Genomic DNA, 12,795 nt, shown 5'->3' on the forward strand with positions numbered 1-12,795 from the left:
GTGTGTTTGTGTTATAAAACTGGAAAACCCATAAATAAATCATAAAAAAATAAAAAAAAATAAAAAAAGAAGTGTTGCAAGTGTTTCTCATTCAGAGGGAAACGGAGCAGTGACGGGAGAAACTCAGCGCGGCCGCGATGATTGGTGCCTGAGACCGTTACTTACAGTACAGCCTAGTGAAGAGCGACACTGTTGCATTCTGCGGTGTGAAGAAAACCGTTATACACTCTAAACGGCGGAAACACTGGAAAAACGAAAATTGGTGAATTTATATATTCTTTATTTTGACAATCATTGAAAAGTTAAAGATGAATCAAACAGCCTCCGTCTCTCATCAAATACCATGCCAATCGTCCAAGGATTTGGTGAGTGTCCTAGTTTTGTGTTTTTATTATGGTTAAATAACAGATGTTGGGGGGCTGGAGAGGGGGGGGGGGGGGGCTGAACTTGCCGATATCCAAACAATCAGTTGAAATAGTTAGTTATCTCTATCTATCTCTGTCAATCACTTTAAGGATGGCTCAGGCATATCCTCTCACACTAGACTGTTCAAGATGGTTATACACTGAACACTGCAACCTATTTAATGCACTGTGACTTAATGCACTGTGTTAATTGCTTATATCAATTAAATAATTGCAAATTATGCTATCATATACAGTACTGTACACTATTGATAGTTAAACAGTGATCAAGGGGAGACTTATATAGCACATTGAATAATTGCAGATGTTTGGCTTTAACATGTAATGTTGTATGTGATGTACAGTAATGGTGGCTGTTTCATACACAACTCCCACCACTTTAGCTCAGGGACAGTAGGCTATATTATAACAGTGAATGGTAATCATTGTAATCATCATCTGAGACTCCACCATCAAGTGACCATAGCTGGTTTCCTAGCAACAACAATGATATGATGGTAAGAAGTGTACTATGCAGACATACTGTATTACAGGGAAGTACAATGGAAGTATTCTGTTTGCTTAGAGAGAATGGTAACTTGGTAGAATGAATGAATGAATGAATGAATGAATGGTCTTTATTGTCATTAATATAGTTCAGGTACCATACAACGAAATTTGGGAGGGGGGGGCTCCCCTGGTGCTAGGAAAGAAACTAAAAACAAGAAGGGAAAAGAGCTGGTTTACATAAATAAAGGCTATGTACACTATCCACTATACTATACTGTACAAATAAAACACTGTGCTGTACTCTATGCTATGCTATACCTATTCTAACATTTCCTATCTCTGAACCTTATGAATGGTCATTTGTCAGGCAAATGAAATACAATGATTCCTTCACAGATACATTTCACTGAGAAGGGGTCCCTGTAACACCATGATTAGTTATCCTTCACACCTAAAGACCAACTCTAAAGCACCGGTTTCCAAATAAATGAGGATGTAAATTGTTCCATACACTTCCACTCTGAATAAAACAGAACCGTCCTGTTGAGATTGAAAATTATATCTGGATTCCATCAATTCTAACTATCTCCAGACCATTTGAGCTGCAACATTTTGTGTCACATTCGTGTTATGCTGGATAATAATCCATATTTGAAGAGCTCCAACACCACTGCGGATTTGTTCAAGGCTGTGAGCGTGTGGCAGGCAGGTTTTAATCCCCCTCTTCATTTAAATCCACAATCATCCATTTTTATGTTATGGATTCTGCGAGAGGACAGCTTATTATTACATGGTTGAGGATTGTGCCAGAGGAAAGCTTAGTGTGTGATGCCAACAGGTTGTATGGGATGGATGGATTTGAAGTTACGCGCACACACACGCACGCACCCACGCACGCACCCACGCACGCACCCACACACATACGAATGCACGCACGCACGCACGCACGCACACGCACGCACACACACACACACACACACACACACACACACACACACACACACACACACACGCACGCACGCACCCACACACATACGCACCCACACACCCACCCACACACACACACACACACACACACACACACACACACACACACACACACACACACACACACACACACACACACACACACACACACACACACACACACGCCGCTGATCTGTGTAAACTCGTTAGCACTTGCAGAGGATGTTCATTGTTAATAATGGGAATGAGAAAGACTGATAAAAAGACTGTTAGAAGCTTATGAAAAGCTGTATCACTGTACCAGAGAGGCTTTGCTTTGCCGACAGGTTGTTAATCTGACGTTACCTCCAGAAAAGACGCTTTGATCACAGTGACGAACAGTAGTAAAAAAAAAAAAGTGAGAAAGAGGGAGAGGGTGATTAATACTGCCATCTAGTGGTTTGCATGACATTGCACTAAAATGTGCTCAGAAAAAGTTATATTTATAGTTGCTCCTTAAGTACAGTGATATACATTCTGTTTGTTGATGCACATCTGTAATGATGTGTAGCCAAAGATTACTCATCAAGCCACTGACCAGTTAAGTGTTATTTGTATTTACTCTCCAAGTTATTGGTTAGATTGAATTAACACAAATGCATAATCACATTTTCACCACCAGAGGGTGCTGCTATCATGTATATGTTGAGCTAAGACATTGACAATTGACAATCAGATGTAATAATTTGCGTATTATAGCATGTCAAATGTACCAAAAGTCAACAACATCTTTGCTGGAGGAACAGCACCTGGAAACATCCATGAAATTATTATTGTTATTAAAAAAAGGAGGAGATGTGTCTTGCAGAAATAATTGAACTATAAATATTGCATATGTACCAAACAGGTATTGTGACTGCAAGCATTGATAACCTAGGAATGTAGTTTATCAAGCCTACAATACTTTAAAACATATGAAGGTATTAGGTTTCACTAATAACTGTAGAGACATGCAGTATGCCATTTTACAGCGCACATATAAAACACTATGAGGGGAAGCAAGGTTATTCATATCCTCAAGAGTAAACAACAATGTTATCAAATATAAACCAGTCCTGACACATGGTGGTGGCAATGGTGACACTGACACTAATATGAGATATGATGAAACAGAGTGAAATGCACTGGCCCTTCATAGTTAGTGTCGCCGGTTTAGATCAAAACCACAGCATCAAAGTCTTTGAAATCACAGTTTTTATTCACTTGCTGCAGAAAAGGACTATAACACCTGTGGTTACAGAACATAATGTGATTCTACTTTACATCCTCTCTGGATGTCCTGTTCATGTCACCTACAATCAAACATCAAAGTAGCTCGTCCAAGCCCAACAAGACAATGGGCAATTCCACAGAACTCCTCTGGGAAATGTATCAGTTAGATCTGTTTGTGAATATATGGAAATGGTTATATCAGGTATATACCATTATTATGCCATTATTCAATTATGCATTATTCAAGCATGACAACAATGGACTGTATACCTATCAATGAATATGTTCTAAAACATTCCTTCCCAGGCTATGCAATGAGCCTTGAATTGAATCAAAAGTTCAAGTTAACTTAAAAATAGGAAATCACAGTTTTAGTTGTTCTTCATAGCTGAAAATAGCTGTTTCCCAGGCTGTGAACATCAAGACATTATCCTTAGAATTGAATGTACTGTAGATGCTGCATGACTGCCTTGGTCATGTATTCCTAATTAATAAAGCGTTGTCCAAACGAGTAGAGCACTTGGTGATCTGTGGCTTCACTCCAGGAGCAGGCAAATGATGGGCTATTTTTGGTGCTTGATCCGGAGAGGGACATTGGGGAGAACAATTCCCTCCACCTCCCCCTTGTCTCAGATGCTGTTGTTGGTCATTGACTGTTCTTCTGGAAGAACTGGGGGAAAGGCTTGTTATTGGTTCAGAGGACACAGTGAGCTGGATAAATCAAATAAACATGAGTAATGATGTGAACAGATGCAGTGAAGCTTCAATTAAGCTTTTTATCCTGTTATTGGTTTGTGGGGACAGGAGGGGGAGGCATAGTTACATGGTTTGTTGTCAAGTCTTCAGTCGCATTCATGTCTTCAGGCACTTTGTGTGTAAATAACACCAAGGAGCCATGCTGTCAGCTCCTCCCCGGCTGACACATAACCCTTGTAGATTAATGATGCTGATGCAATGTTTGGCATCCCACCGCAACCAATGACAGTGTGTGGATCTCTGTACAAATTAATCAATGGCAAAGCAAATAGCTCAGTTCGACAAGTCAATCCACACTGAACAGAAACAGCTGGCTGTCCTGAGCCACGACGGCCTTGTGCTTTGATTGTTTCAACACGTCAAAAGATGGATGAGGACATTATTGAGGTGAGCTCTTTCTGGAGGATGTTACCCTATACTCTAGCTCCAAGTTGCCAGGGGGCAGTTTTGAGGAGATACTTGAGGAGCCAACTCGGTTTTCTGGATCAGACAGAGGCTAAACAGCATGGGGACTGTTGATGTAGGAGCAGGCGGAGGGAGAAGGAGGTTTGTGTGTGTGTGTGTGTGTGTGTGTGTGTGTGCGTTTGTGTGCGTGCACATGAAGTGCAACAGTCCTATGTGTCTCTCAAGGACCTCAGGGGAGATGGGGCCAGAAGAAATGGAAACAGCCCCTCTGGGATTGGAAGTGTGTCAAGACTCTAAGTGCTGGGGTTGTTTTCTCCAAGTGAGACTCCATATCTTTTTTTTCACTGACACACATTAGACATTAGACTGCCTCTATGTAATCTATATTTCAATAATTTGATGTGTTGTGGCTCAGTCGGTAGAGCATGGCGTTAACAATGCTCAGGTCGCGGGTTCGAGTCCTGCTGGAACATACTGAAAAATGTATGTACTCACTGCAATGTGGCTTTGGATAGAATCGTCAGCTAAATGGCATACCGGTATACTATGCTATTTGTTGTGATACTGCTTTCCACACCAATTATAATGTTTTAGAATACTCCTGTTTTTGTGTAGGGGTGGATTAACTAATGTCAACAAAATGGCAATGATAAAATATTAACCATGAGGTTATCTTCATAGTATTTCCTTCATTAGATGAGATGATGCTATTTCCGTTTAGGTGTGCTTATGCCATGTTCAGTGGATCTGGTCAGGCCAGTGTGAGTCAAACAGGAATCAACCTGTGCATCACTGGCCATAATGACAACTGTAGGCACAAAAGAGTGGGGAAATACTTTGTATTTCTGTCTGTGATTTGCGATAATCTATCTGGAGTCTATGCCACAAAACCTCCTCAAGAACTGCATGCAATAGATAAAGGATACAATCATTTAACTTGCACTGTATGTTGAGTGTTGCCAGAGAGGCTGACTCAGAGTTGCACAGGGCCTGGGCAGCCATGGCCAGATCACCATTATGCTCTGCTCATTTTCTTTCAGGCAGTGTTTTTTTGACAATTTTAGTATTCAGAAGGAAGGCGGTTTGCCAGGTGAGTCTATTGCCATAATAGCAGATGACTTAAGGCTAAATCCTAATAAACCCCTGCTTAAATCAAGCTCACTACGCACAGTTTATGAGAATTTTGCTTCTTCTAACTCTAACTGCGACCACTGAGCCCCATTTGTGACTAGACTTGCTACTTTTTACTTGTAGAACTAGACCCGTGCATCATTTTTGCTCCAACCACCTTTTCTGTGGTTAAGACATTTCTGACCTTTATTAAATAGTATTTTTGAAAGGATGATAAATAAGAGGGAGTTTGAGAAAATATTGTTAATGACGGCAAAGCTGGTGTGAATGTGGGGCGACGTGAATGTGGATCACATGGGACTGTTTGTCATCTTTCGGCATGCTGACTGAAATTGGGAAATGCCTGAAACAAAGTCACTCTTTCCAGTTTACTGTAGGCCTACCCTTACCTAACAACAAACCAACTTTAAAATGTGCAGACTTACTTAAATGAATGAATGTACTAATTATATGTACTTATATGTACTTATACAAGCAAACAAGCATATATTTAAGATGCTACTGCTCTAAAATCTTTAAAGCAAGAAATACCAACCTTCCTTTAAAATACAGATAGACTCAACGTATGTTACCTAACAGCTTTTTGATACTTATAATATTTGTTAAGCTTTAAGCATTTCAATTTGTATATGGGGTGTTATCATTTGAAAATAAATAAAATAAAATAAAATAAAATGTGGATTTAAAACGGTTTTTAAACGGTTATAAACACTATAGATGCCACTTCTGCCATAGGTTCCTATTATAGCTGGCTTAGAACTAAACCCCAGTAAGATGGCTGCCAAATTGCTCAATTACAGTCAGAGCATTAGGTGTCTATGAAATCAACCTATCCATTGTTCAATATCTGTGGACTCAGCATTGTCATGTGAAAAAGTGTTTTGCCCTTATTTGGGCCTCACAGTTACAACTCCCAGTCGGCCATTTGAGAGGAATTTGAGAGGAATATTGAATTACTCACTTCAAAGGAGCTCTGAGCCCAGGGTGTATGTGCTACGTCAGCTTGTACGAGAGAGGAATGGAAAATATAAGAGATGGTATACTTAAAAAGTTCAAGATATATATCCATATTACTATTTAATGAAATGTGTTCTTAAACTAAAATGTTTTTTTGTTATTGACAGCTTAAACATTCTTAATGGTAAAATGCCACTCTGGTTCCCTTGTGTTCACTACAATAGAAAAGTTGCTCTGTTTTTACAGAGTGTGCTGTCATATCCCAGTGTCTACCTTCAATTTCAGTTTTAGTTCTAAAAGAGCCTGTATAAACACGAATGCTTGCGACTCTCACATTTCATTGTCACAACAAAGCAGAGCCCTTAGGACGACGCTTACTTTGCTGGTAGCCTATTTGATATTGAGCAAAGATACCATACTTGACAAACAGCACAGTAAAGATCAGTGAAATAGTTCATGCAGAAAAGAGAGGAGCAGAAATACACATTGATGACATACTTAACATCTCTAGATCCAGGCTTATTTAGAGTGTGACTTTGTAAGCTCTCATTGTCACTGACCCACTCTGAGTAAACGGGAGAAGAAAGTCAATCCCATTTCAGTCCCTACATCTCTCAGCGTCACCCCCACTGTGTGGCCTAGCTACAAATACACATACACTCAGCTCATCAAGACACCAGCTACTCATTGATATGCTCATAATGGTAATTGTACTTCTCATAGAGAATTTGAAAATACAGCAGAATTTTGATGACATACATATTACCTCCGCCTCCAAATCCACTCCCACAGTGTGATAGTACCCTTAATAACTCGACCCTTACTTTTATTTCTCGCAGCTCAGTAGAGTGCTTCATTTCTGCACATTATGAACTCACTTTAATCAAAACCGTCTCCAACTCAATTACACAATGAGGGATTGAGGCAATTGAAACCTCATTGCCTGATTTCATAAGGGTATTGGTGCCATTGTCAACAAAGAACCAATGCCTCCTTTCCTATAGCTTGGGCATAACTAATGAGAGAGGGGAGAATTGCTCCCACCTTAGTCATAGAATAGAGAAACACAATGAGGTAATGAAAAAAGATCTCGAACCCAAACAATATGACTGAACGTATAGACACCAGCGGGGGTCACCTCTGAATGGCGAAGAACTTCACATGGTCTCTGATTCCACCGCTTCAATATTTAATGGGAGAAAGGAAAAAACACAGTTCACTTTCTTTCTCACAGCATTGCTCATTCCATGTGTCACTGAAATTTCCCACAATCAAAATGGAAAGTGAAGAAAAATATCCGCTGGCTGTTTTCCACCCTTTCTTCTCTCCTCTTATTTTTAGATTTTACTCTGCAACTTGAAGAATGTCTAAAGGGCATTCTCAGTGATATCCATCACTTTCTATTCAATCGCACAATGTTGTCATTTGTATCACTACGATGATCACATGTGGGTTTGATCAGTTGCATTTCAGTTGGAGTCTAAAGTAATCCTATTGTCCTTGTCCTTCTTATATGGCCATAATAATTCACCTGCGACACAGTCTCCTGGCAATACATGCATGCAGTAATGACAGAGGGAGAGAGAGAGAGAGAGAGAGAGAGAGAGAGAGAGAGAGAGAGAGAGAGAGAGAGAGAGAGAGAGCCTGTTGTTGACAGTTTGCCCTTCAGTCCAGTATATCAGAGTCAGGTGATCAGAGTCGGGCTGGGGGATGTTGGACTGTCCTTACATAATGTTTTATTTCATTTTATTGTATTCTATTATTCTATGTATGTTGTTTGTGATGTGAGCTGCTGTAACGCCTTAATTTCCCCCTCGGGGATCAATAAAGTACCTATCTGATCTATCAAGCCAATTCAAAGAGACGACGGTTTCAGGCTCTCTCTCTCTCTCTCTCTCTCTCTCTCTCTCTCTCTCTCTCTCTCTCTCTCTCTCTCTCTCTCTCTCTCTCTCCTCTCTCTCTCTCTCTCTCTCTCCCTCTCTCTCTCTCTCTCTCTCTCTCATGTTAATGGGCAACCAAGAGTTTGTACCAATTTGTCACTCCTGATTGTAATCCTGCAAGACATGGGGCTTATTTGAGAAATTAATGATGTGATGAATGTGTAAAGCATATGACGTATTCCATGATGCATATTCAGAGAGCTAGACTTGATTGCTTTGCTGGTTGCAATAAAGGTTGATAAAGGTTGTACCCAAATACCATTAGTTTTTGGGTTTGAGATTGAAGGCCAGTGTACTCTATTTCTGCCCGACCTATCAGGTCCACAGAGCTACATATGTCCCTGATTATTGTGGGTGACTGGCTATGCTCTCCATTCAACTCAAATCAATTCAGGACTTGAAAGCACAATTTTCTGGATTTTGGCGGATGTTGTGATTGGGAGTTAAACGGTTTAAACGTTTTAAAAGAAAGCTTTATACAATTCATAATCATGAATTTAATTGAATGAATCTACCAAGCAGGGCCGCGGCTACGTACACGCGTATCACGCACTGGTTCAGCGAGGGGGGGTTCCAGGCAAGGGGGGGCAGGGAGGGGGGGTTCCAGGTAAGGGGGGGCAGGGAGGGAGGGTACCAGGTAAGGGGGGGCAGGGAGGGAGGGTACCAGGTAAGGGGGGGCAGGGAGGGGGGGTTCCAGGCAAGGGGGGGGCAGGGAGGGAGGGTTCCAGGTAAGGGGGGGCAGGGGGGGGCGGGGTGGGGGGGAGACACTCATGCACACACACGTACACACACTCACGCTTACCTTTGTTCTTGTTTAAAAAGGATATTTCGGCTAATACTTCTCATGGTTAAAGGGTATTGGGTGGCCTGAAAACATTATACTATCAGTGTATTATTATTCATTTATTCATCCGTTCATTCCTCCTTCCCTCCCCCATCCCTCCCCCCCTCCATCCCTCCCTCCCTCCCCCCCATCCCTCCCTGGAGGGGGCACCAAAACAGCCTAATAATAATAATCATAATAATCATGATGATTGGCACCCCCCCCCCCCTCATGGCACCCAAATGGCCAGCAGCGGTCCTGCTACCAAGTTTCATAAGACACTGCATAATACCGCACATTCCATATCTTTGCACTTTGGCGAGAATAGCACTGATCATGTTATAGTGGAAAGTGGTTTTCGATACTCAATATCTAAAGCTGTAATTGGTCAATGATTACAAATGCCAAGTCTCCCTACAGTAGCTCTCCTTTGAATGCATGACATACATGCAAATAGGGAGAACAGTTAGCCTCATGATCAATGTTCAACTGTATTATTTAATGTAGCTATTCTGCACAGTGCACATTCTTTAAGAACCAGCGTCTGTTTGATGTTATGGTGGTCCATTCTGGGGGAGAAACAGTGCTGATTTGATAGTTTGTAGTTTCAGGACCATGGACAGTTCATGCGCGTATAGCCTATTACCCTACTTCGTAAAAAATTCTTCATTCAGTAGGCTACTCACACGAATAACCATGTGTTTATTAACACTTAATCAGCCATGTTTGGGGTCATTTGACCGCTGTGAGTAAAATAAAATGTTATATCTTTGCACTCCATCAAATTTCAGGACCCTCCTTTCATGACTTTTCCTAGATATGTGCGTTCTACCACCCAGTATCCTTACATTTTCAAAATCACTTCAGGATAACCTAGTATATAGCCATTTTCCCCCTAGTTTTTCTGTGTAGGAGGCAGGCTAATTTAAGAGAAATAAAAAACTTTACTCACGGGGGTCATGGCTGTTCTAGTGTTAAAGGACTATATTGATCCCCCCTCAAATCCATGATCCTGAACTCCTGAAAACTATGCAAGTAATGATCATGACATGAAGCCCCCCGCCCCCCTGTGCCGAGGGTCCAGAGATTGAAGTGAAATAGGGGCACATTGCGATTTGTGGATCATAACAGCACACATGATCAGTCGTCTGGAAATAGCCTATTGTCTTTTAGATATGGATTCAAACTCCCTAAGGGAACGAGACAGAGGGGATTGTAGCCTATGTGGTACGACATTTAGATCCAACTGGCTTTCTCCCCCCGTGTAATGTTTTCTTTCGCACGTCAGCCTCAACCTCCAGGTGACCGGTAGATGTCTTGGCATCGTGATTCGATCCTTTGGTTTACTTGGGTTATAATTTAGATTAGGTAGACTGACGCCGGCGCGGCCAGATCTCTAGTTTCGTTGGTCAAGGATTCCCTTCTGAAAAGATTGATGCATTCGTCACATGTCTAGTATCGTTAATCGTTGACTCAAGCGATTGAAGAGGTCCGACAATTTCAAGATTTCACGATGACAGCTTCAAAGGAGCAATCAAAGCAGAGATCAAACCAGCTGCCAGAAGAGGTAATTTAATATAAAAAATTGCGGTTATTTTACTGGTGCATTGTAGCATCCGAGGGATTTATGCAACAGATTGGCGACGAAACACAATCGATAGCCTACAGTTACTCATCAAGAATCCGTTTAAAGTTCAATTTCGTTTGCGGATCACTTGATTACAAATACTTTGTTGTGATAGATTGATTTCACATAATGCTTGTTTGTCGTAGATGAGTAGCCTATACCACTTTGTTACATCAAACATTTTCATAGAGGATACTGTCTATAGGTGTATCTCAAACGGACTTACCGTTATACGCGATGCCTCTGATAGACTTACTAGGATGATTTCTTGGTCATGCCATTGTAGCAACTCCAGTTCTCTGGGATTAGCACATAACATGCACTACTTCGTGACGTTAGAATTATAAGGTTCTATCTCCATTTTTGTCAAAATTGAGTTTTTTTTACATAATCTGATCCATTAGGTGTTTATTAATGCCTGTGTGGTGTTATTTTTAAAATGTTGACATTTTTTGAGTTAGTAATTCATCAAATACAAAGGTTCCATCTCACAAAACATAATGGAATGTAAAAACTTTGACGCTCAATATCTCTGAACTACCCTAAACGGAGATAGAACCTTATAATTCTAAGCTCACGACTTGTTAACGACTACCTTTCTATGTACTGATGAACATTCACTACTTCAAAGTTCAGCCTACAGTAACCACAAAGCAAAAAAACGGTGACTTTGGAATAGTTCTGACTTTTCACACATAGGCTACTGCACCAGCAAGTATGTCAGATAATCATATAAGAATCATATCAACTGTGAGTAATAATAATGTCATTCTACACCAGAGAGCTTCTATCACCGCACGTTTGTACACATCCTCTGATTGGCTGACCGCATGGTTTTGTTTACAAGCCAACCTTGTACACTGGCTGTTTCTATTGACATACTATCATATAACTGTGACATTTAAATTATAATAATTAATAATTTTGCCATTTAGCAGACGCTTTTATCCAAAGCGACTTACAGGGACATTCCCCCTGGAGTAACTGAGGGCTAAGTGCCTTACCCAAGGGCACACTAGTAGTGGTGTGGCTTCAGGCGGGATTTGAACTCACAACCTTCCGATCCCAAGTCCAACTCACTATCCACTAGACCACCACTACCCCTATCCAAATTAGGATTTTAAAAAAAGAACGAGAAAAAAAAGCAGATCATAGTCAGTGTTCTCAGTTTCCTGATGTTCCAGAATGATTTGCGTTGCCAATTATCATCTCTCTGCTCAGTAGTTCTCTGGGGTTTTGCCTGGCCTGACTTTGATATGTAGAATAATAGCTCTCATCGTGTTGAACAACTACTTAGGGAGTTGGAGGTTGATAATGAAATACTTAATGATTCTAAACATACCATAGTCATTTACAGATATGGAAATTGCATTTGTCAGAAACAGATGCTGTAGAGAGGGTAAACATTTAAAATCACTCCCGAGTGCAGAAATGTAAATGCAGAATTTCAAGGCATTATAAGGAATACACTTGTACTGTTTAATTATATTATTCCTTGTCAATTTGAAGTAGGCCACCAATAATGGCTCCAGCAATGTACAACTACTCTAGACAATACCATAGCAAGGGAAATAATTAAAATAAGTAGTCATTGTAGCCTTGTTGTGCCGTCTGCCTGCCCCTTGGCATTGTCCAAATATAGTGTGAGATGGTAATTGATATAAACAAAGACATGTTGTCTATTGCATAATTTCAATCTGTGAACCTGTTCCTAGTTATGGAATAAAAGAAAGTGTCATTTTGACAAAAAGCCAAAGTAGGCCTAGTGAATATGATCCTGAATAGGTATGCTCCCACGGTCAGATCTAGCAGTAGTGATTCCCCATGCTTCATCTGGCAGCTCAGATGAACTCAACTGATTCCAGCAGGGTACAAGTTATGACTGCACTATCCACCACAGCATCCCTTTCCACATATCCGATCTGAATACAAGCTTCAAGAGTCACTTTGTTAAGGAGCTGTCATTTAATGGGACAGTACAGTAGCTAGTCAAGTGGAGGTGAGACAAATGATGAACCATGCCGT

The 12,795-nt window shown here is 40.8% G+C and overlaps 1 protein-coding gene across 1 annotated transcript in view; it reads left to right on the forward strand.

Moving 5' to 3' along the window:
• Positions 1-308: 308 nt before the first annotated feature.
• The window catches only part of LOC308158237 (inactive dipeptidyl peptidase 10-like), a gene marked incomplete at both ends in the record, with an annotated part of 38,154 nt that continues 25,667 nt past the window's right edge, over positions 309-12,795 (forward strand). The window contains one exon of the mRNA XM_080531831.1: positions 309-365. Within this exon, the coding sequence (XP_080387957.1) occupies positions 309-365 (57 nt within the window). The remainder of the gene's footprint in view (positions 366-12,795) is intronic.

Source organism: Nansenia antarctica (genome assembly GCF_963989245.1).
Source record: "Nansenia antarctica genome assembly, chromosome: 5".
NCBI classification, from domain to species: Eukaryota; Metazoa; Chordata; class Actinopteri; order Argentiniformes; family Microstomatidae; genus Nansenia; species Nansenia antarctica.